General features: G+C 40.3%; 3 protein-coding genes across 3 annotated transcripts; all 3 read left to right on the plus strand.

Moving 5' to 3' along the window:
* Positions 1 to 760: 760 nt before the first annotated feature.
* On the plus strand, positions 761 to 10173 carry LOC139940855 (uncharacterized). Its single transcript, XM_071937233.1, has 2 exons — positions 761 to 875; positions 5992 to 10173. Exon 2 carries the CDS (start codon positions 6131 to 6133, stop codon positions 8072 to 8074), a length of 1944 nt encoding a protein of 647 aa, XP_071793334.1. The 5' UTR covers positions 761 to 875; positions 5992 to 6130; the 3' UTR covers positions 8075 to 10173.
* Positions 10174 to 14974: 4801 nt separating this feature from the next.
* On the plus strand, positions 14975 to 17557 carry LOC139940853 (uncharacterized). The gene has a single exon (XM_071937232.1). It carries the CDS (start codon positions 15107 to 15109, stop codon positions 17228 to 17230), a length of 2124 nt encoding a protein of 707 aa, XP_071793333.1. The 5' UTR covers positions 14975 to 15106; the 3' UTR covers positions 17231 to 17557.
* A 1008-nt stretch (positions 17558 to 18565) lies between these two features.
* LOC139940852 (uncharacterized) lies at positions 18566 to 22881 on the plus strand. The gene is made up of 2 exons (XM_071937231.1): positions 18566 to 18705; positions 20299 to 22881. Exon 2 carries the CDS (start codon positions 20431 to 20433, stop codon positions 22552 to 22554), a length of 2124 nt encoding a protein of 707 aa, XP_071793332.1. The 5' UTR covers positions 18566 to 18705; positions 20299 to 20430; the 3' UTR covers positions 22555 to 22881.
* The last annotated feature ends 632 nt before the right edge of the window (positions 22882 to 23513 follow it).

Here is a 23513-nt window from a genome sequence, read left to right on the forward strand (position 1 = left end):
ACCTCAGCAAGTGATATTTAAGGAAAGCTTTCTACCATCATTACCTTCAAACTGTGTAAGTTTAATGTAAATCTGTGGACATTGTATTTGTGTCCTATAAAAAGTACACCCTTTGACTTAGAATGACAAACCTATGGGCACATCGTGCTAAAGCCCTCGGGTAGTAAACAGATAACCTTAAACGAGAGCTAACCGAAAAGCCGAAATCTTTGGGAAAGTTGCCGTGATCAGAAACAAGACCGGCTATCAAATTGAATTCTGTCCCCGCATATTCTACCCCCTCCCCTTTTATTGGGGGGGGGGATAACGTGCGGGGAGGAGGAATCAAAAGAGGGCACTATCAGAAGAAGTTTGTACATAAATCGCCATTTTGGGACCGAATCTCCTGGGGACAGAATTCCCTGCCACAGCGGCCATCTCCAAAGTACCCAACCTTCTACAAAGTTGGCTACCCAGAGTTCTAGTACAGGATACAAAGTTGTTTTACATTACAATAGAGACCAAGGCCAATACATAGGCATACTGAGTTCATTGACAAAAATCATAGTTCCAGACTTCTATACAAGTTTGTTCACACAAATAATATGCTCGTTCAGGGGCCTCTTGTTTGCAAGTTCAGTGAGGCGGTTTATTTTTTCTTTCGCAGTTGAATACGTGACCTGAACACAACGTCACTAAATTCCCATACAGAAGCTATAAACTCTCCAACGTGTTTAGTAATATTTGATAATAAAAGAAAAGGCTGCCATTTTATACGTGCCGAGGAAGCTGCAGGAAAAGCTATCAGTCCGTGGAGGATTTTACCCGAAAATAGTCGCCATACTCACTCATCGTAGTCATAATCAACCTACCACCAATTGGCGAAAGACGACAAGGTAAGCATACACCGTTTGACGAAAACAAAATGCAAGATTATTAATTTCTGATATGTTTGTTTCAATAAACACAATTGTATTTGCGTGAGTGTGGTTTGGGGGGGGGGTCAACATAGAGTAGTGAGTGTAGTTTTTACTAGGTCTGCAAACATACCCGGTACTACGTCATGTGCGATGTCAAAGTAAATCAACATGGTTATTCCCACTTACAATATATTGAGAGAAAAACCACTTTTCTTGCTGGAATATCAGCACATGTTATAGTTGTTGCTGTTGCTGTTTTCGTTGTTATTGTTGTTGTTGTTGTTGATATTGTTGTTCTAGTCAAATTTGCAGTTTCGTTTAAGACAACATGGTGAAACTTTCATTAGGTGTTCGGGCCAACAGCCCGGAACACCTCTTATTTTTGTTCGGTTTTTTTTTTTTATTGATACTTCTTCTTCTTCTTCTTCTTCTTCTGTACGTCCCTTGTCCCCCTACAAAAACATCTTTCCAAACATTGTATGAACTTGAAACTTCACACATAGTTAGATATTTATTAGGAGAAGAAACCGTGTGAGTTACGTCATAATGACGTCATAAATTCTTGAGTTATGAATATTTAAAGTTTATTAATTCAAAAAATCATAACTTTTGATCTACATGAGGGATTTTTACAATCGAGACATCATCGGAATCGTCATTGAAAACTCCGTAAACGCCCCACAGACATGACCCCATTTTTATGTTGTCTTCCGGCTCAAAAGAGAGGTTGAAAATTTCAAAATTCACGTCTAAAGAACAACGTAAATCCCCATTGGTATGTGCATAAACATTGCACGTACATGTAGGCATACACACAACGTGTAGTGTATTAGCGGTGCAGCAGAGCACGCTCCAGTGATCTCCCATTCTGCTTGTTAGCGGCGATTGTCCGCTAAAAAAATCACACTTCCCAAGCACATATAAAGTTGAAACTTCACACATAGTTAGATATGTATAAGGAGAAGAAACCGTTTGAGTTATGTCACAATGACGTCATCAATTCTTGAGTTATGAATTTTCAAAGTTTATTATTTCAAAAAATCATAACTTTTGATCTACATGATGGGTTGTTACAATCGACACATCATCGGAAAGTTCGTTAAAAACTCCGTAAATGCCTCGCAGACGTGATCCCATTTTGAGCTCGTCTTCTGGTTCAAAATCGAGTTTGAAAGTTCACAATTTCTTGTATAAAGAATTACGAAATTTCCCCATTGGTTGTGCGTAACACTTGTGGCGTACACGTGTAGTGTATTAGGCATAATTTATTTGGTGGCATGCTGCCAAGTTTGTTGTACTCTGTGCCATAGCGTGATATGCATAGAGCTATATAGCTATGCAGAACGCTGCGAAAACGATTTCATTTCGATCTTCAGCGTCAAATTGTTCAAATGTTACCCTTCTGATGGCTTAGTGGTCAATGTGGAATTAAAGACGGAGTTTCGCTGAGATGGCCACCTACTTCAGTGATTCATGGGACTTTTAATTATGTAAGAAAACAACAGTACAAAATGACGGACATTGGTCATGTTTTGGTTAAACACCGAGAAGAATAGAGACGTTACATCGATCGACCACTCCCCCGGGTGAAGGGCGTTTTGGGCCCACGGAATTCACGTCAGTATTACGATATCTATTACTTCTTGAACTTAGCATAATCATCAATTGTTTTGATTATTTGTTAAAACAACTGTCCAAGTTATTTTGAGTTAAATATTTTGAAGAAAAAAAATCTCTGAAATAACATAAGCCCTTTCAAACTTTCTCTAGTAGGAAAGGACGTTACGTAAACTAATCTATTTCTACCTCCATGCACAGACATGGATGTTACAATACAAAACATTCAAAGAAAACAGAATGGTTAAAGCATAAGGCCCAAGCAATTAGGAGTGGTCTTGCTAAAATAAACTGCCGGATTAAACAAAACTTTAGTACAAACAAATCAATAAAACAATCCAGATTTTCATCTTCTTCTTCTCTTCGTCCCTTGTCCTCGAACAAAAGCACACTTCCCAAACTCGTATGAACTTGAAACTTCGCACATTAGATATGCATTAGGACTGGAATAATGTGTTAGTTAGGTCATGATGACGTCATCCATTCTTGAGTAATAAAAATTCAAATTATTATTTCAAAAAATCATTATTTTTGATCCACGTTTTTTTTTTTACTTCTTTTTAAAAATATTATCAATAGAGCGCGAAAAAGCTTCATGAAGAATAGTCTTCGTTCAAGGCGGTTAAACATACATGCCCCTTACAGTCTTTTCTTCAGTCGTCAGTCAATATTTCCTAAGTTCATATTTCCTAAACTACATAAGCTATTTTGACAATCTGTACATCATATGAAAGGGCTTTACGTACTTGACAGAAATGGATATGTTGGTGAACTTTCGTTGACCTTTTGACCTGTTTAAACGGGAAGTGACTGTGAAATGATTTGAAAGGGCGTGGTTTATTGTCTTTTAGGTCGAAATAAACATCCTTTGATGCTTTACCATCACACCATACAAGTCTGGCAAAGGTCTGGTTTAAAACAAACATTACCGATGACGTCACCAAACATACACTTTTACTAGATGACGTAATCATGTAGTTTTGACAGTTTTGTAATTTGAATCATTTATTACAAATCTTGAGAACAAAAGCAAGGTGTAATATTTGTTTTTTAATCCAGGCTTTTACTCCCGGAAACCGAACACCTTGAGTTTGTTCACAAACTCTCAATCTCTAGTTTCATACTACTTCGCTACGCCCATACGCATGAAAAGCAGTTTCATTTTCTATGGACGACAAGAAACAAAACACACTACATAATACAAACAATTTGTTTCAGATAATTTGATTATTATAGCATGGGATTGGGCCGTAGCGCAACGGTGAGTGTTAAATTGATCAATAAGGAGTAGCATATTATTAATATTAGTTAGTTACAAGGTTTTAATGTTAGTTAATATAATTATAAATAGCCATCCAGACTCACGGCCCTTCGGGCATCGCCCGGTATCCTCTTTTATCTTCTTACTAAATATTGAGTACAGTCAACTGTAACATTTACTATTATTTATATTTATGTTTACACTTTTTTTTTATATGATTAAATACAATTTGGATGATCGCCATTCCTCACTATCAAGACTCACCGATTCTCGGTCATCTTAAGCCTTTTCGAGCATCGCCCAGTATCCTCCCAGATTTTCTTATTACAATGGATTACAATCAACAACAATATTTTTCGTTAATGCATACAATTAGATAAACACCATTCATCATATTTGAGATATCACTGTCTAGCCATCGAGCCTCGACTCAAGCTTTATATACTAAACACATTGTGTTAACTTACATCCAATTCGAAGGAAGTGTATATTCCCAGAATTTAACACATTATACGTGTACAAATTTATACAACTTTACATGGTGACTATTAATTGATTTACAACTTCATAATTTTCGGAGAATACTTCTCACGTAGAAACAAAATTCTCCATTATTATATAATTTTGCTATTACTCTTTAGAAAGTATTGAGGACACAAGCAGTCTCTGATCAAAGTCTCTCTTCACATATCTGTTTTTTGCTACTGTTGTCTTCCATCTACCATGTTGCATGATTAATTCTTCGCCTACTCCTTTATTTGCCAGATGGGAGGCTCCCCCCGATCTCAGACTATGCAAACCGTATATCTTCGGGTTTTGAATTCCTATTAATTTAAGAGCATCTATAAATAATTCACGACATCTAGTATAACTTAGGGGCTTATTCACATGAGGTTTATACATTTTAATACTGGGATGGTATGATAGTGCTGTGAATAGATGTACATCTTGACCAATTGTAACACTAGATCTGGACATAAAATTCCTTAATATCGCAACAGGGGAGTATGAGGTGTGAGTATCGGATAGATAAGCTTTATTCCCTTCTCTAAATAAGAGTATAAACGTTATCAAACGATATAGAAACGCCATGATTGTGAAAGATAAACATTGGCAATAGAAATTGTGTTAACCCCAAGTTAACACTCCCGTGTGCGGTGTTAACGGCCTGAACTGATTGACCGAACCTATTGTCCCCTTATATACGCGTATACGCCTCATTGATTTTAACTTTCCCGCAGGCAATAAACCACGTGACACTGACGATTGGATTAGACTCGCTTTCATATGGTGGCCCTGAAGGGACATCGCATATCGCAAACGTGTGCGCATACGTATGCAATGTCGTGAAACAATTCGCAAATATGTGCGCACACGAATGCGATGTCGTGAAACAATTCGCGAATATGTGCGCACACGTATGCAATGTCGTGAAACAATTCGCAAATATGTGCGCACACGTATGCAATGTCGTGAAACAATTCGCAAATATGTGCGCACACGTATGCAATGTCGTGAAACAATTCGCGAATATGTGCGCACACGTCTGCGAATATTATTTGCGATGTCGTGAATTTTATTGCATACCATGTTGCATACCTTTGAATAAAATGTCTAATGATCTGGGGGGTTTCTTTCCAACAGTGAGATAAGCGGTAGTCATTGCAGCAGTAGTCTTTGTTGTGAGGCAAGCGAGGCGGGTGGTCTTCCTTGGCCTGGTGCCAAGTTCCTGGGTATACACATGCTTTACAGAGGGAACCTGCTGTAGCGCCACAGTACTCCCTAGATCGGTAACAAATTATCCACAACTATGACATCATCCTAATGGTATGCAACATGGTATGCAATAAAATTCACGACATTGCAAAACAAATCGCATTCGTGTGCGCACATATTCACGATTTGGTTCACGAGATTGCATACGTGTGCGCACATATTCGCGATTTGTTTCACGACATTGCATACGTGTGCGCACATATTCGCGAATTGTTTCACGACATTGCATACGTGTGCGCACATATTCGCGATTTGTTTCACGACATTGCATACGTGTGCGCACATATTTGCGAACTGTTTCACGATATTGTATACGTGTGCGCATATATTCGCGATTTGTTTCACGACATTGCATCTGTGTGCGCACACGTTTGCGTTATGCGATGTCCCTTCAGGGCCACCATACTTTCAAGTCATTATTATTATTTTTAATTTCAGGTGCTTGTTGGACAAGCAGGACTTGGCACCCGGAGTGTGGCTGTGATGAACCTAGACTTAGTCTAGACTGAAATCAAAACAACGCGGGGACGTTTCGGTTGGTCTAATATTCAAACCTTGCTAAGTTGGAGTCTACAATATGAGTTTCACCCGGCGACTAAAACTTTTGCTAGTCATCCTCACTATTCTCACCATTCTTGGGTACATGTGCGTGTTATTTGGAATGGCACCATCAGCGAAAGTCTTTGCCAACTCGTTTTGGGGAGCTGGTCATAGTGATCATTCAAAAATGCGAGAAGTAATGTCACTAGAGTCAGGAATAAAACCGACCGTAGTCACTGATTCGTGGGTTAAGACAGAGGAAAACACGGCATCTTTAAAGACGATGTTAGCCTTCCACCAACATCCAGAACGTTCCAATATGAACAGTTCCGTCATTAGTGGTGTAGTTGTTTTAGTCTCATCTATGCCACAAAACACACAACTCCGCAATGTGATAAGAAGCACATGGGCAGATGCGAAGACTGCCCAAAGATTGGAACTAACAGTTGTTTTCACTATGGGTTCACCTAAAGAAGAAATCAGCGGGCTGACCGACGAGAGTAGTACTTACAATGACGTACTAATAGGTAACTTTACTGACGAGGTTCGGGCGTCTACTTTGAAACTTCTTCTTGGGTTGACGTGGGTGGCGCAGAAGTACCCGGATGCAAAGTTTGTTTTGCTTGTTGATGACCACACATTCGTGAATACTAAAAGGTTGTTGGGGTATTTGAAATCTTTGAAAGGCGAGGAGCTGGTGAGGGCGTGGCACGGGAGGCGATCGTCTGCAACGATACCAGTACGAGACCCCAAAAGCGTTTACTACGTGTCGAAGGAACTCTACCCTAGAAAGGCTTTCCCTGAGTATTGTACATCAGAAGCTGGTTTCATTCTCACCATGGACGCCGTGGATCTCATCTTAGAACATTCACGTCACGCACCCCTAGTAACCCTTGATGACGTCTTTGTGTCAATCATTGCTGAGAAGCTTTCCTTCAGACTCTTTGACAATCATGCTTTTACTTTGACAAAAGTAAGTCAAGATGGATGCTCGTTGGAGAGTGTTTTAACTGCCAGAATGTCACTTGAAAATGCCACAGATTTATTGGTGGTTTGGAACCACGTTAAGAGTGGGAGTTGTAGCAGGCCAGACTGGTTCCCAGGAGATGGAACCAACGACAGATATTTCAAGCAGTGCCTCAAAACGGTGATAACACACGGCGATATTTGTTTTGAAAGAACAGGGGAGAAAAAAGATGTATTCCTGCTATTGCTGGTCAGCTCCTTACCGAGTCACTTCGAGCGCAGGCAGGCCATTCGGGAGACATGGGGAAAACAGAGGGTTTTCTTCGGGAAACAAACCGTCTTGCTCTTCACACTTGCAACAGAGACAACGAATGCAACCGAGATACAAAAGAAAGTCAACGAAGAGAACGAAAGACACGGAGACATCATCCAAGCAGAATTCAGAGAGTCCTTCCACAACCTCACCTTGAAAGTGGTCTTCGGATTGAAATGGGTGACCGAAAACTGCCCTCACGCAAAGTACTTCTACAAAGGAGACGACGACATGTTTGTGAATATGAAAAACATTATAATATTGCTGAACAAGACCAGTGAGTCGAACAAGAGGAGATTGTTTGTGGGCAATAGAAAGTTAAGAAGTCCTCGAATGACTTTAAAAAAGAGCAAGTATTATGTCTCCAAAACCCAGTTTAACGAGGCATATTATCCGCCATATTGCTCAGGTGGTGGTTACGTCATTTCAGGGAACCTCATTCCGGAGATGTTTAAAGCGTCTCGATGGATTAATGTTATACCGATCGACGACGCATATCAAGGCATGCTGGCCAAAAAGGTAGGCTTGCGGGTGACTCATAACAAACAGTTTCTTGTGTCTGCGAGAAAAGGCAAGACAACAAGTCCAAGCAAATGCTCTCTAGAGCAGTGCATGGTGGCGCATTACAAAAACTTACGCTCATCTGTGGACCTTCGTACAGCATGGAGTATTTACACCAATGACTCTATTCCATGCATTTAATAATATCAATAATATCAAAGCCTTATATAGCGCACGTGTCTACCAAACAAGGTACTCAAGGCGCTGAGTATATACAAACTTTCAGAAAGATAGGTAATTGTAGTGATGAATTCTGAGACCCAATTATTTAGCACCTAATAAGGGTTTACAAGGTGCTAAGGCGCATTAAGCAGCCACAACCAGGAACACCGGGGCGAACCCCTTCTCTTTTCGATAAGTGCACTGGGTTCTTTTACATGCGTTACACAACACATGGGACCAACGGCTTTACGTCCCATCCGAAGGACGAAGCAATGGTTAAGTGTCTTGCTTAAGGACACAAGTGTCACGGCTGGGGATTCGAACCCACACTCTGCTGATCAGAAACACCAGAGTTTGAATTCGGTGCTCTTAACCGCTCGGCCAAGATACTTAGTGCAAACTGTTACAAATACAACTGCTCTTAAAGCTAACTTTGCTCGGCCAAGATACTTAGTGCAAACTGTTACAAATACAACTGCTTTTAAAGCTAACTTTGTATCCTGCTGGAGAGATTTTCTAATCAACATCTTTAGCTTCTGACCCCTTCTTTGACATTGGACATTGTTCGTGCATTGTTCAAATCACTTCCGGAAAGTGTTTGCCTTGCACTTCCATTAATGTGTTGACTACACTTATTTTTTTAATTATTATTGGTTTATTAAAACACAATTAAACATTGCAGCTACAAGCTGAATTGAGTTTAAAATACAGAGATTCATAAAACAACGAAATGTTTAAAAATTACAAAAAAACACATTAAGAATTACAATCTGTTACATGCATGCATCAGTCATCCTGAAAGAAAAAAAAAACTTTGTAGAGACAAATGCTAAGCACAATTGAAGGTGTTAATTGAGCAACACAATGCTTATATTAAGAATAAATGGTTTTGGGTATTTTAAAATAAATTTTATACAAAAAATTATAGGGTGTATTTTTTATGTTTTTTAAAATTAAAATAATAAACAGATTTTTCATTAATTTTTATCTTAAAATACATATATTTTTTAACTTTGAGGCTCTTTTTTTAAAACGTCCTTTGTAGTTCTTTTTAAATGTTCGTTATTTAAAGCTTATCTTTTTTCTTTCTTTTTTCAGTTAAAAATAAAATTTGAATGAACTTTACCAGAAGCAAAATGCCTGCCAACGGTGATTAAAGACCCTGGATACTATTGGTAATTATCAAAGACCAGTCTCCTCACTTGGTGTATCTCAACATGCATACAATAAGATCCCCTGTGAACATTTAAGCTCAATTGGTTGTCGAAGTTGCGAGACAACACGAAGTTGTGTGCTTTTAGATTGTTGATCTCGAGACCTCAAATTCTAAATCTGAGGTCTCGAAATTAAATTCGTGGAAAATTACTTCTTTCTTGAAAACTATGTCACTTCAGAGGGAGCCGTTTCTCACAATGTTTTATACCATCAACCTCTCCCCATTACTCGTCACCAAGTAAGGTTTTAAGCTTATAATTATTTTGAGTAATTACCAGTAGTGTCCACTGCCTTTAAGTTAACTTTATTAAGTTCTTGTCAGTCGATTGTGGCGTCTGTTTTGTATTGTATGTTGTTTTGTGTATACAGAAGCAAGTTGGGTGAGCGACTAGCCTTGGTCCTAAAACGCTTTACGAATCACTTAATTAATATTTTTTATATATTTATACTTTTTGGCAAACTGTCTCTGCAACATCTGGAAACGTTGGGCGCGGCATTGCTCAGGTCGTTAAGGCACTGGACACCTTTATTTATTGTCAAAGACCAGTCGTCTCACTTGGTGTTATTTCAAAATATGCATGAAATAACAAATCTGTGAAAATTTGGGCTCAATTGGTCATCGAATAATGACACAAAAGACACCCCTGTCGCACAACTTTGCGTGCTTTCAAATGTATAATATTGCTCGTTACCAAGTAAACTTGTATGATAAAAACTATTTTGAGTAATTACCCAATAGGGTCCAGTGCCTTTAAAGAAAGGTAAACGATAGATGTTAAGGCAAACTTAAAGGAACACGTTGCCTTGGATCGGTCGAGTTGGTCTTTGAAAATCGTTCTGTAACCGTTTGTTGTAAAATGTATATGGTTAGAAAGATATTGTAAAAGTAGAATACAATGATCTACACAAATATGCCTCGAAATTGCGTGCATGGTTTTCTTTTTACCCTGTCGACTTACACGGTCGGCCATTTATGGGAGTCAAGGGAGTCAAAATAAATGGCCGACCGTGATAGTTCGCGACGTAAAAGGAAAACCGTGGAGTTTCGAGTGATACTTGTGTGGATCATTATATTCTACTTTTAAAACATCTTTCTAACCAAATGCATTTCATAACAAACGGTTTCAAACGCTTTTAATAGACCAACTCGTCCGATCCAAGGCAACGTGTTCCTTTAAGAAGCATCAATGACAAAAGGCTAATTCCAATTACTAGAAACACTCTAGAGGGCGTATAGATTGTTTTCTTACATTTTATAAGGACTTGTATGAATATTCCCTAAATCAACATTTGCTTATTTTAAATGTGTACACATTTTCACTTGCAGTTTTTTTTTTTTTTTTCCATTTTTTTTTTAAATAAAAAATATGCGTATATATATATTATAAATCTTGCACTCGTTTTGTTTGATTGTGTTTGTACAGTTAAGGTTACTGTAGGGCTCCAAAGTATCTGTTGTGTTTATATACTCATTATTATATTTACTTGTAATGAGATCGTATATCATTAAGTGCCACTTACAGCTGCAGCTGTTGACCACTTTGATTTGGTATTACCATGAAATGAGTACAAAAGTCAATTCAAATCTTTATGCAAATGTTTTAGTTACGCAAAGTTATTAACCTATTTTGTTGATAATTTATTTTAAAATGGAGAGCACAAGGCCAATATTTGGCAGCTGTAAGAGTTATTCACGGAATTAATCACTGCTTTTAATTTTGTATTTTTTTTTTGGGGGGGGGGGGGTTCTTACCACACTGAGGAAATTATTTATTCAAACTTAAAACAACAACCCACTTTACAAACATGCTGAAAAAGCCAAATCAGAAAAACCAAAATCCCTGATTTTTATTTATATTCAACTACGAGGGGCCATCATCTGTTTGTATTAACACCGAATTGCCATCTCTGTTCGTCTTGTTCATGGTATGTGTGCCACATACACACACAGGCATGTTTATGGTGCAGACCGAGGACTTCTCTTTGTTCTCCCATTGTTTGGACGTCCCCATTGGTTGTGTACACAAGATCTACCGAGGACTGACCCCGTTGTGACTTTTTCCCCGAATCCCTTTTGTTAAAGTCCTCGGTTATCAATAGTAGACATACCCAGAACTCCACCTAAGTATAGACCCAACCCCCTCGACACACACACATACAAGAAAACTACGGGGACGCTTCTCACTAATATTCACAAATTTACTTGAACACGAGGCTACAACATCCCCCACACCCCGGGCAAACTGTTCTCGACACCCCATCACCGGTGCGTCAGCAACGACATCATAAATACAAAGACCGAGGAGGGCAAGGCAACGGGGGAGGTTGGAGCAAAAGGAGATGGGTCGAATGGCTCTCAGAGCCTGACGGCTGACACGGTTGGCTCTCGCTTGGCAAAGCAACCTAACTGGGAAATTTTAGTTGCTTATGTATAAGATAATATCTGAGGAAACTTATGACGTTTTTCTCAATTTCAAAATTCCAAATGCATACTTTGTATGGATGTGAACTTAAAATGTTCGAAATGTCCTAAAAAAGCTGTGCATTACCTGTTTACATGGCCGGCAAAACAGATGTGCAGTACCTGTTTAAAATATATATATATCCTTTTCGAATTGGGCTGTTTTCATAAAAGGGCTGCGGTTGAAGAGAACCTGTACATTCAAGGAATGAATTCCTAACCTCAGAAATTATTTTAAAATACAATTCTCAGTAACAGCTGCGAGAAAAATGGCAAGGTCATATGAACCATTGCGTAATATTTATAATAATATGTACATTTTTTGTTTTAAAGATTAAAACTGTAAAATTAACGATCGCCAGAAATTAAATTTTAATAGAGTAGCTTTAAGCCCGGTGTGGCGGTTTCAGTCTTCGGCCGTGTTCAGTTTTCCGGTCTTGGTACGGCACTAAAAATGTAGTACTTTCGCTTGCTGTGCGCAGGCGTCGCATGACGTAATGTTACCGTATTTGGTCATCCGGAAAACTGAACACGGCGGAAAGTTGAAACCGTCACACCGGTTCATACTTCCTGCGAATGCTTGATGCGGTGCGAATTTCATTTTGGAAATGAATTTTTACACAATTTTGATACCACACCCATGGAAATAATCAAAAGGTCGGCCCCTGGAAAGAGTACGTCTTAAGACTGCTATTGCATTGTACGCACAAAATTCCCACACTCGCAAACTCGTAGTTGTAAGTGTGAAAACGTTCGAACCCCCATTCTATTTTTGTGCATTCCTGTGGAGACATCTTTTGTTCTTTCCATTGTCCATGGAGTTAAGAAACTCCCAGAGACTTTGTACGCCAAATTCATTGTGGAGCGCCCACGTCTTAAGAATTCTCCTGTATAGAGACCCTATTGGGTTCCAATTTCTCATGTGTTATTGGTCTCCATAGGTAGTGCATGAAATCACCTTTTCCCGTTCACACACGGTTGTTTTTTATTTAAAAAGTGTTGCTTTAGAACAATGAAGGCCGGAAGAAAACTATCCTGTCAGAAACACAACAACAAAGACGAAACAGCACCATTCCAGCCAGTCTTTAGAAAAAAACGTGAGTACATACCGTTAGTCAGTTCGAATATGAACACGTTTTGAATGCATGCAGTGACTGATGTTGAGTCTATGCAAACTCAGGCTAGCATAAAGGCACATAGGGTTGGTGCAAGATCTGCTGTAAACATGTACTTGAACTCGACAGAATGTCTACTTATTTTTCCTTTCCTTATTTTTCCTTTTCGCAAACGCGCTGACATTGAGGCTGCATTTCACAGGGAGGAAGGAAGGAAGGACCTGTTCCTCAAATTGCAAGTTTATTTTGTAAAGTTTCCTGAGGATATGGTCTCGAGAGCACTTCACTGCAGAGTCTTTTTTGCACTGTATTAAATTATTTGCTGAATAGGTCAAGTTATGACCTCCTTGCTAATGCAATGGACAATGTACACCACAAGGACACGCATAACATAAAGCCAATCGTGTATACACATTTGCATAACAAAAACCCAACTGAACGAAATATGTACCTCAATAACAATACTGAAAGACAAGGCTCGGAAGTACCTACAAATTCACATCAAAAGAAACCCTTATAGGATTGTGTTCCATTGTTTTTAAGGCCAAATAAGAAAAAATACCAGTTAATTGTCCCGTCCCTCATCTTTCTTTGAGGCGGCATATTCTCGTTGTTACTGTTTTTATTTAATGATTATTTTCAAAAGGGAAATTGTTCATGTGCATTACACTTACTTAGCTTTTAAAAACTTGTCGCCATACTCACTCATCGTAGTCATAATCAACCTACCACCAATTGGCGAAAGACGACAAGGTAAGCATACAACGTTTGACGAAAACAAAATGCAAGATTATTAATTTCTGATATGTTTGTTTCAATAAACACAATTGTATTTGCGTGAGTGTGGTTTGGGGGGGGGGTCATCATAGAGTAGTGGGTGTAGTTTTTATTAGGTCTGCAAACATACCCGGTACTACGTCATGTGCGATGTCAAAGTAAATCAACATGGTTATTCCCACTTACAATATATTGAGAGAAATACAACTTTTCTTGCTGGAATATCAGCACATGTTAAAGTTTTTGCTGTTGCTGTTTTCGTTGTTATTGTTGTTGTTGTTGTTGATATCGTTGTTCTAGTCAAATTTGCAGTTTCGTTTAAGACAACATGGTGAAACTTTCATTTAAGACAACATGGTATATAACTCACGTGCTCACATGTGCATTGACCCAGTTTACGCTTGATTGATGCCATTGTGGAGTTGACCTTCCCAGCTTTCTTTGTAACCTTTGAAGAGAAAAGAAGAAAAACACATTTTAAGGAAATTATTGTCCAATAATTGGTACTCACCATGGCTATGGATAACCGTCGCAAATACGCTCTCACCATCGCAGTCAGCTTATATGCCCTTATCATGTGACCCTTTTTTAAATTTCTTTGATTATTTTTATTGTTATTCTTATTTATTCGGCATTCAAACATACAATACAATCATACAGAACAGAGCTAGAAAACAATGAAAGTGACACGGGGACATAGAGCCAGCAACACATGCCAGGAACTAAACAAGTTAACCTTAAATAACTAAGGCCTGGAGCCCTTTGTTTCCTATGCTACTGGCTATTACAAAACACAAAGAGAAGTTTAAAATATACTATTTTATATACAGCAAAAAGGGGGATAACTTTTTTATTTAAAAATTGCACGATGAAACATTGATACAAACTGAAGCACCCGGTAGGGACCCACTGCTCTTAGGACATCAAACAATTGCAGAGTGTAAACATTACACCAGAAAATACAGGAGAAGTGGCCCAATACTTGGAGGGACGTTGACACCCAGCAAGCAATAACAATACACAGAGGGAGTAGACAAAAAAAACACTGAAAAGGGGAATGACAACAACATAGAAGTTGCACGGGGAAACAATGATAAAAACAAGCACCCGGTGGGGACCTACATTGCACCAAGGACAAAAAATAAAACACATCAGCCCAGATTTTCAGATGTTTGGATATTTTGTGCATATATTGGGAAACACCAAGACATATGCTGGTATTTGACATTTACAAAAGGTATACCGTGAAATTCCTTTGCAGATTTGTGTAATTGTTAAATGTTGATGTTTCGTTTTCACTGTGTTTTACAGGAGATTCCTAACAACTGATGCCAGTGTAACAATGGAGCTCTTAAAATGAGAAGCTAACACTGATAAGCTGTATACGTACAACTGGAGAAGGTTGTCATATTGATTTAAATTTTGAACTATATCAGCCCAAGTATGACACCACTACGCTCAAAACTGGAGTTATATCTCCTTCTCACTGTGTGTATCTACGCAGCCAAGGTTATGATCGTGCTGGTGTATATGGATAAATTCATCCCTGCTGACGTCACCATCATGAACGGTCAGGATCACGAACCAGACGCAACGTTGAACAGGTTGAACATGGAGCGAAGGAATAGAAAGGATAAGCGAGACTTTGAAGGGGTGTTAAGGCGGATGGGTGGGGAGGCATCACAGAGTGACACAAAGCGAGTAGACAATGATATTTCTAGTGTGCAGAATCGTAGCAGCGAGTTCAAATCAGTTAGTGAAGGTGATAGGGCACGTCCGGAAGACGAAATGAAGAGAAATCAAACTAATATGGCACCCAACTTGGGCTTGAATAGCGCCCTCTTCCATCGAGTGCTGGATTCGGTGTTCGATCACAGCCACGATAAGAAGAAGTGTCAGGATGCCTTCATGGTATCTCTCATCACCACACACCCAACGGAAGTAGACTTCCGAGTGGCGATCCGTGAGACGTGGGCAAACGACGCCTACGCGCATCAGATGGGAGTACTCACGCTGTTCGTTCTCGGTCAACCGACGGACGATACCGTCAACTCGGCCGTGTTCCTCGAGAATGAACGGCACGACGATATCTTGATGGGAAGCTTCACGGACAGTGTGGGTAACTCCACTTTGAAGCTGCTACTCGGGATAGACTGGGTGATGTCAAATTGCCCCTCCACCAAATACGTCTTCATCGGTGATGATCACATGTTCATCATCTACGAGCGTCTTGTCAAACTTCTACGAGAAACAAACGAAAAGGACGGTGTGAAAATGTGGATTGGTCGACTCACTCAGGGGAAGATGCCTGAACGAGACGCAGGAAGTCGGTATTATGTATCAAGGAAGCTCTATCCAGAGACTCGTTATCCAGACTTCTGCACTATTGAGGCTGGTTACGTGCTTAGCGTGGATGCCGCCAGGGAACTTTTAGCCTTGTCTTGGGGTGAGCCTCTCCTGCCACTACCAGATGTCTACATGGGAGTTCTAGCCAAGAAAGCCAACATTCTAATAACGAACGATAAATCATTCAGTTACGGTAACCAGGCCAACGATGCGTGTGAGCTCAACAGAGTCGTCACGTCACGGGGTGTACGGTCGGTGGAACAACTCCAGAGCACCTGGACGAAGTTCAGCGATCCTGAGTTCCGCCGGAACTGTCCCGATCCGGATTTGAGTTTGGTGCTCAGTAACCACATTGACAATTTACCTTACTTGGACAAGACGCTCCAAATGCGGCTGAACCATCCGGATTTTTGCTACGACAAAGCTGGGAACGAGGAGAGTGTTTTCATCCTCGTACTCATCAGTACGTTGCCGAGACACTTTGAGCTGCGTAGTACCATCCGGGAAACATGGGGGCGTAACTTGATGACACAGGGGGAGAACATCAAACTTTTATTCGTGATGGGCCACACCCAGACTGATGTTAAACTTATACAGCAGCAAGTCAAGCAAGAGGACGACAAGTTTGGTGACATCATCCAAGCAGACTTTACCGAGTCCTTCCATAACTTAACTCTCAAGGTAGTCATGGGACTCCGGTGGGTGACTCAAAACTGCCCCCACGCCAAATACATGTACAAAGGTGACGATGACATGTTTGTCAATTTCGATCGCATTGTGTCCCACTTGAAGGAGAGCCGAGCCAAGGGACTGGCAAAGTCTAGGTATTTCCTTGGGAGTGTACTCCGTAGAAGTCCCCGCGTTACTCGTGAGAAATCCAAGTATTACGTACCAGAAAGACTCTACAGTGGCCGATACTTTCCCCCGTACTGCTCGGGTGGTGGGTACATCATGTCAACAGACATCATTCCACAGATGTACCGTAAGTCACTGGAGACTGCCTTTATACCCATCGATGACGCCTACCAGGGTATTCTCATGAGTAAAATAGGGGTGAAGCCAGTCGCCCACCCGGGGTTCAAAAACTGGGGTGCCAAGACGGACGGGTGTTCGTTGAGAGAGGTTATGGTGGTCCATGGATTTAAGAACTCTGATACAATGAATGCAGTATGGAGAAACTACACCACTCCAGCAGCTGAGGACTGCCCGAAGGTTTCGTGACACAAAGATGATTGAACATCAAACACTTGAGCGACTGTGGACGCCAGTCTAAAAACAAAAACCGAATAGGAACTGTACAGACTTTTAAACTGCATTTTGTTAGCGCCTCTTTAGTTTTTTGTTTTTTTTACAAACTGCAAAAGCCAAAGTAATGTTTTTATAAGAATCGTTTTTAAACGAAAACTAAGTATTTTAAAGCACCTATTAGTTTTGTATTACTTTTAACATGCCTAATGGTCGAGTCGTCCATGTTTTTTTTAACAGCCTACTTTTTGTATGAAATAAAATTATTGTCTACTGTACCTTACTGTTGCAGTGCTCCAATAATGAGTTTAGTGAAAGTGTTATTGTTTATGAGTAAGAGGTTTAAAGGACTTGGGTACTTTTTGCAAAACAAAACACAATGTCCACAGATTAACATTAAACTTGCACCATTTGAAGGTAATGATAGTAGAAAGCTAACCGTGAAATATTACTTGCTGTGGTTCTGTGGTTTTTGAGTAGAAAACAATGTCACGAAAATACGTTTTACGTGATAAAAATAACTTTCGTGACTTGTATTTCTCACTTCTCAAAAAACTACAGCACCTCAGCAAGTGATATTTAAGGAAAGCTTTCTACCATCATTACCTTCAAACTGTGTAAGTTTGATGTAAATCTGTGGACATTGTATTTGTGTCCTATAAAAAGTACACCCTTTGACTTAGAATGACAAACCTATGGGCACATCGTGCTAAAGCCCTCGGGTAGTAAACAGATAACCTTAAACGAGAGCTAACCGAAAAGCCGACATCTTTGGGAAAGTTGCCGTGATCAGAAACAAGACCGACTATCAAATTGAATTCTGTCCCCGCAGATTCTGCCCCCCTCCCCCCCCCCCCCCCCCCCCATTTTGGGAAATAACGTGCGGGGAGGAGGAATCAAAAGAGGGCACTATCAGAAGAAGTTTGTACATAAATCGCCATTTTGGGACCGAATCTCTTGGGGACAGAATCCCCTGCCACAGCGGCCATCTTCAAAGTACCCAACCTTCTACAAAGTTAGCTACCCAGAGTTCCAGTACAGGATAAAAAGTTGTTTTACATATATTACAATAGAGACCAATGACAATACATAGGCATACTGAGTTCATTGAAAAAACCCATAGTTCCAGACATCTATACAAGTTTGTTCACAAAAATAATACGCTCGTTCAGGGGCCTCTTGTTTGCAAGTTCAGTGAGGCGGTCTATTTTTTCTTTCGCAGTTGAATACGTGACGTGAACACAACGTCACTAAATTCCCATTCAGAGTGCATAAACTCTCCAACGTGTTTAGTAATATTTGATAATAAAAGAAAAGGCTGCCATTTTATACGTGCCGAGGAAGCTGCAGGAAAAGCTATCAGTCCGTGAAGGATTTTACCCGAAAATAATCGCCATACTCACTCATCGTAGTCATAATCAACCCATCACCAATTGGCGAAAGACGACAAGGTAAGCATACAACGTTTGACGAAAACAAAATGCAAGATTATTAATTTCTGATATGTTTGTTTCAATAAACACAATTGTATTTGCGTGAGTGTGGTTTGGGGGGGGGGGGGGGGTCAAAATAGAGTAGTGAGTGTAGTTTTTATTAGGTCTGCAAACATACCCGGTACTACGTCATGTGCGATGTCATGGTAAATCAACATGGTTATTCCCACTTACAATATATTGAGAGAAAAACCACTTTTCTTGCTGGAATATCAGCACATGTTATAGTTTTTGCTGTTGCTGTTTTGGTTGTTATTGTTGTTGTTGTTGTTGATATCGTTGTTCTAGTCAAATTTGCAGTTTCGTTTAAGACAACATGGTGAAACTTTCATTTAAGACAACATGGTATATAACTCACGTGCTCACATGTGCATTGACCCAGTTTACGCTTGATTGATGCCATTGTGGAGTTGACCTTCCCAGCTTTCTTTGTAACATTTGAAGAGAAAAGAAGAAAAACATTTTAAGGAAATTGTCTAATAATTGGTACTTCCAATGGCAAGTACGCTCTCACCATCGCAGTCAGCTTATATGCCCTTATCATGAGACCCTTTTTTAAATTTACCTTATTGTTTTTATTGTTATTATTATTTGTAATCGGCATTCAAACATACAATACAATCATACAGAACAGAGCTAGAAAACAATGAAAGTGACACGGGGACATAGAGCCAGCAACACATGCCAGGAACTAAACAAGTTAACCTAATAACTAAGGCCTAGAGCCCTTTGTTTCCTATGCTACTGGCTAATACAAAACATAAAGAGAAGTTTAAAATATAATATTTTGTATAAAGCAAAAAAGGGGATAATTTTTGCCAGGAACTAAACAAGTTAAAACCTTATAACTAAGGCCTAGAGCCCTTTGTTTCCTATGCTACTGGCTAATACAAAACATAAAGAGAAGTTTAAAATATACTATTTTGTATAAAGCAAAAAAGGGGATAATTTTTGCCAGGAACTAAACAAGTTAAAACCTTATAACTAAGGCCTAGAGCCCTTTGTTTCCTATGCTACTGGCTAATACAAAACATAAAGAGAAGTTTAAAATATACTATTTTATATACAGCAAAAAGGGGGATGATTTATTTATTTAAAAATTGCACGATGAAACATTGATACAAACTGAAGCACCCGGTAGGGACCCACTGCTCTTAGGACATCAAACAATTGCAGAGTGTAAACATTACACCAGAAAATACAGGAGAAGTGGCTCAATACTTGGAGGGACGTTGACACCCAGCAAGCAATAACAATACACAGAGGTAGTAGACAAAAAAAAACACTGAAAAGGGGAATGACAACAACATAGAAGTTGCACGGGGAAACAATGATAAAAACAAGCACCTGGTGGGGACCTACATTGCACCAAGGACAAAAAATAAAACACATCCGCCCAGATTTTCAGATGTTTGGATATTTTGTGCATATATTGGGAAACACCAAGACATATGCTGGTATTTGACATTTACAAAAGGTATACCGTGAAATTCCTTTGCAGATTTGTGTAATTGTTAAATGTTGATGTTTCGTTTTCACTGTGTTTTACAGGAGATTCCTAACAACTGATGCCAGTGTAACAATGGAGCTCTTAAAATGAGAAGCTAACACTGATAAGCTGTATACGTACAACTGGAGAATGTTGTCATACTGATTTAAATTTTGAACTATATCAGCCTAAGTATGACATCACTACGCTCAAAACTGGAGTTATATATCCTTCTCACTGTGTGTATCTACGCAGCCAAGGTTATGATCGTGCTGGTGTATATGGATAAATTCATCCCTGCTGACGTCACCATCATGAACGGTCAGGATCACGAACCAGACGCAACGTTGAACAGGTTGAACATGGAGCGAAGGAATAGAAAGGATAAGCGAGACTTTGAAGGGGTGTTAAGGCGGATGGGTGGGGAGGCATCACAGAGTGACACAAAGCGAGTGGACAATGATATTCCTAGTGTGCAGAATCGTAGCAGCGAGTTCAAATCAGCTAGTGAAGGTGGTAGGGCACGTCCGGAAGACGAAATGAAGAGAAATCAAACTAATATGGCACCCAACTTGGGCTTGAATAGCGCCCTCTTCCATCGAGTGCTGGATTCGGTGTTCGATCACAGCCACGATAAGAAGAAGTGTCAGGATGCCTTCATGGTATCTCTCATCACCACACACCCAACGGAAGTAGACTTCCGAATGGCGATCCGTGAGACGTGGGCAAACGACGCCTACGCGCATCAGATGGGAGTACTCACGCTGTTCGTTCTCGGTCAACCGACGGACGATACCGTCAACTCGGCCGTGTTCCTCGAGAATGAACGGCACGACGATATCTTGATGGGAAGCTTCACGGACAGTGTGGGTAACTCCACTTTGAAGCTGCTACTCGGGATAGACTGGGTGATGTCAAATTGCCCCTCCACCAAATACGTCTTCATCGGTGATGATCACATGTTCATCATCTACGAGCGTCTTGTCAAACTTCTACGAGAAACAAACGAAAAGGACGGTGTGAAAATGTGGATTGGTCGACTCACTCAGGGGAAGATGCCTGAACGAGACGCAGGAAGTCGGTACTATGTATCAAGGAAGCTCTATCCAGAGACTCGTTATCCAGACTTCTGCACTATTGAGGCTGGTTACGTGCTTAGCGTGGATGCCGCCAGGGAACTTTTAGTCTTGTCTTGGGGTGAGCCTCTCCTGCCACTACCAGATGTCTACATGGGAGTTCTAGCCAAGAAAGCCAACATTCTAATAACGAACGATAAATCATTCAGTTACGGTAACCAGGCCAACGATGCGTGTGAGCTCAACAGAGTCGTCACGTCACGGGGTGTACGGTCGGTGGAACAACTCCAGAGCACCTGGACGAAGTTCAGCGATCCTGAGTTCCGCCGGAACTGTCCCGATCCGGATTTGAGTTTGGTGCTCAGTAACCACATTGACAATTTACCTTACTTGGACAAGACGCTCCAAATGCGGCTGAACCATCCGGATTTTTGCTACGACAAAGCTGGGAACGAGGAGAGTGTTTTCATCCTCGTACTCATCAGTACGTTGCCGAGACACTTTGAGCTGCGTAGTACCATCCGGGAAACATGGGGGCGTAACTTGATGACACAGGGGGAGAACATCAAACTTTTATTCGTGATGGGCCACACCCAGACTGATGTTAAACTTATACAGCAGCAAGTCAAGCAAGAGGACGACAAGTTTGGTGACATCATCCAAGCAGACTTTACCGAGTCCTTCCATAACTTAACTCTCAAGGTAGTCATGGGACTCCGGTGGGTGACTCAAAACTGCCCCCACGCCAAATACATGTACAAAGGTGACGATGACATGTTTGTCAATTTCGATCGCATTGTGTCCCACTTGAAGGAGAGCCGAGCCAAGGGACTGGCAAAGTCTAGGTATTTCCTTGGGAGTGTACTCCGTAGAAGTCCCCGCGTTACTCGTGAGAACTCCAAGTATTACGTACCAGAAAGACTCTACAGTGGCCGATACTTTCCCCCGTACTGCTCGGGTGGTGGGTACATCATGTCAACAGACATCATTCCACAGATGTACCGTAAGTCACTGGAGACTGCCTTTATACCCATCGATGACGCCTACCAGGGTATTCTCATGAGTAAAATAGGGGTGAAGCCAGTCGCCCACCCGGGGTTCAAAAACTGGGGTGCCAAGACGGACGGGTGTTCGTTGAGAGAGGTTATGGTGGTCCATGGATTTAAGAACTCTGATACAATGAATGCAGTATGGAGAAACTACACCACTCCAGCAGCTGAGGACTGCCCGAAGGTTTCGTGACACAAAGATGATTGAACATCAAACACTTGAGCGACTGTGGACGCCAGTCTAAAAACAAAAACCGAATAGGAACTGTACAGACTTTTAAACTGCATTTTGTTAGCGCCTCTTTAGTTTTTTGTTTTTTTTACAAACTGCAAAAGCCAAAGTAATGTTTTTATAAGAATCGTTTTTAAACGAAAACTAAGTATTTTAAAGCACCTATTAGTTTTGTATTACTTTTAACATGCCTAATGGTCGAGTCGTCCATGTTTTTTTTAACAGCCTACTTTTTGTATGAAATAAAATTATTGTCTACTGTACCTTACTGTTGCAGTGCTCCAATAATGAGTTTAGTGAAAGTGTTATTGTTTATGAGTAAGAGGTTTAAAGGACTTGGGTACTTTTTGCAAAACAAAACACAATGTCCACAGATTAACATTAAACTTGCACCATTTGAAGGTAATGATAGTAGAAAGCTAACCGTGAAATATTACTTGCTGTGGTTCTGTGGTTTTTGAGTAGAAAACAATGTCACGAAAATACGTTTTACGTGATAAAAATAACTTTCGTGACTTGTATTTCTCACTTCTCAAAAAACTACAGCACCTCAGCAAGTGATATTTAAGGAAAGCTTTCTACCATCATTACCTTCAAACTGTGTAAGTTTGATGTAAATCTGTGGACATTGTATTTGTGTCCTATAAAAAGTACACCCTTTGACTTAGAATGACAAACCTATGGGCACATCGTGCTAAAGCCCTCGGGTAGTAAACAGATAACCTTAAACGAGAGCTAACCGAAAAGCCGACATCTTTGGGAAAGTTGCCGTGATCAGAAACAAGACCGACTATCAAATTGAATTCTGTCCCCGCAGATTCTGCCCCCCTCCCCCCCCCCCCCCCATTTTGGGAAATAACGTGCGGGGAGGAGGAATCAAAAGAGGGCACTATCAGAAGAAGTTTGTACATAAATCGCCA

This window comes from Asterias amurensis, chromosome 8, assembly GCF_032118995.1.
Source record: "Asterias amurensis chromosome 8, ASM3211899v1".
NCBI lineage: Eukaryota > Metazoa > Echinodermata > Asteroidea > Forcipulatida > Asteriidae > Asterias > Asterias amurensis.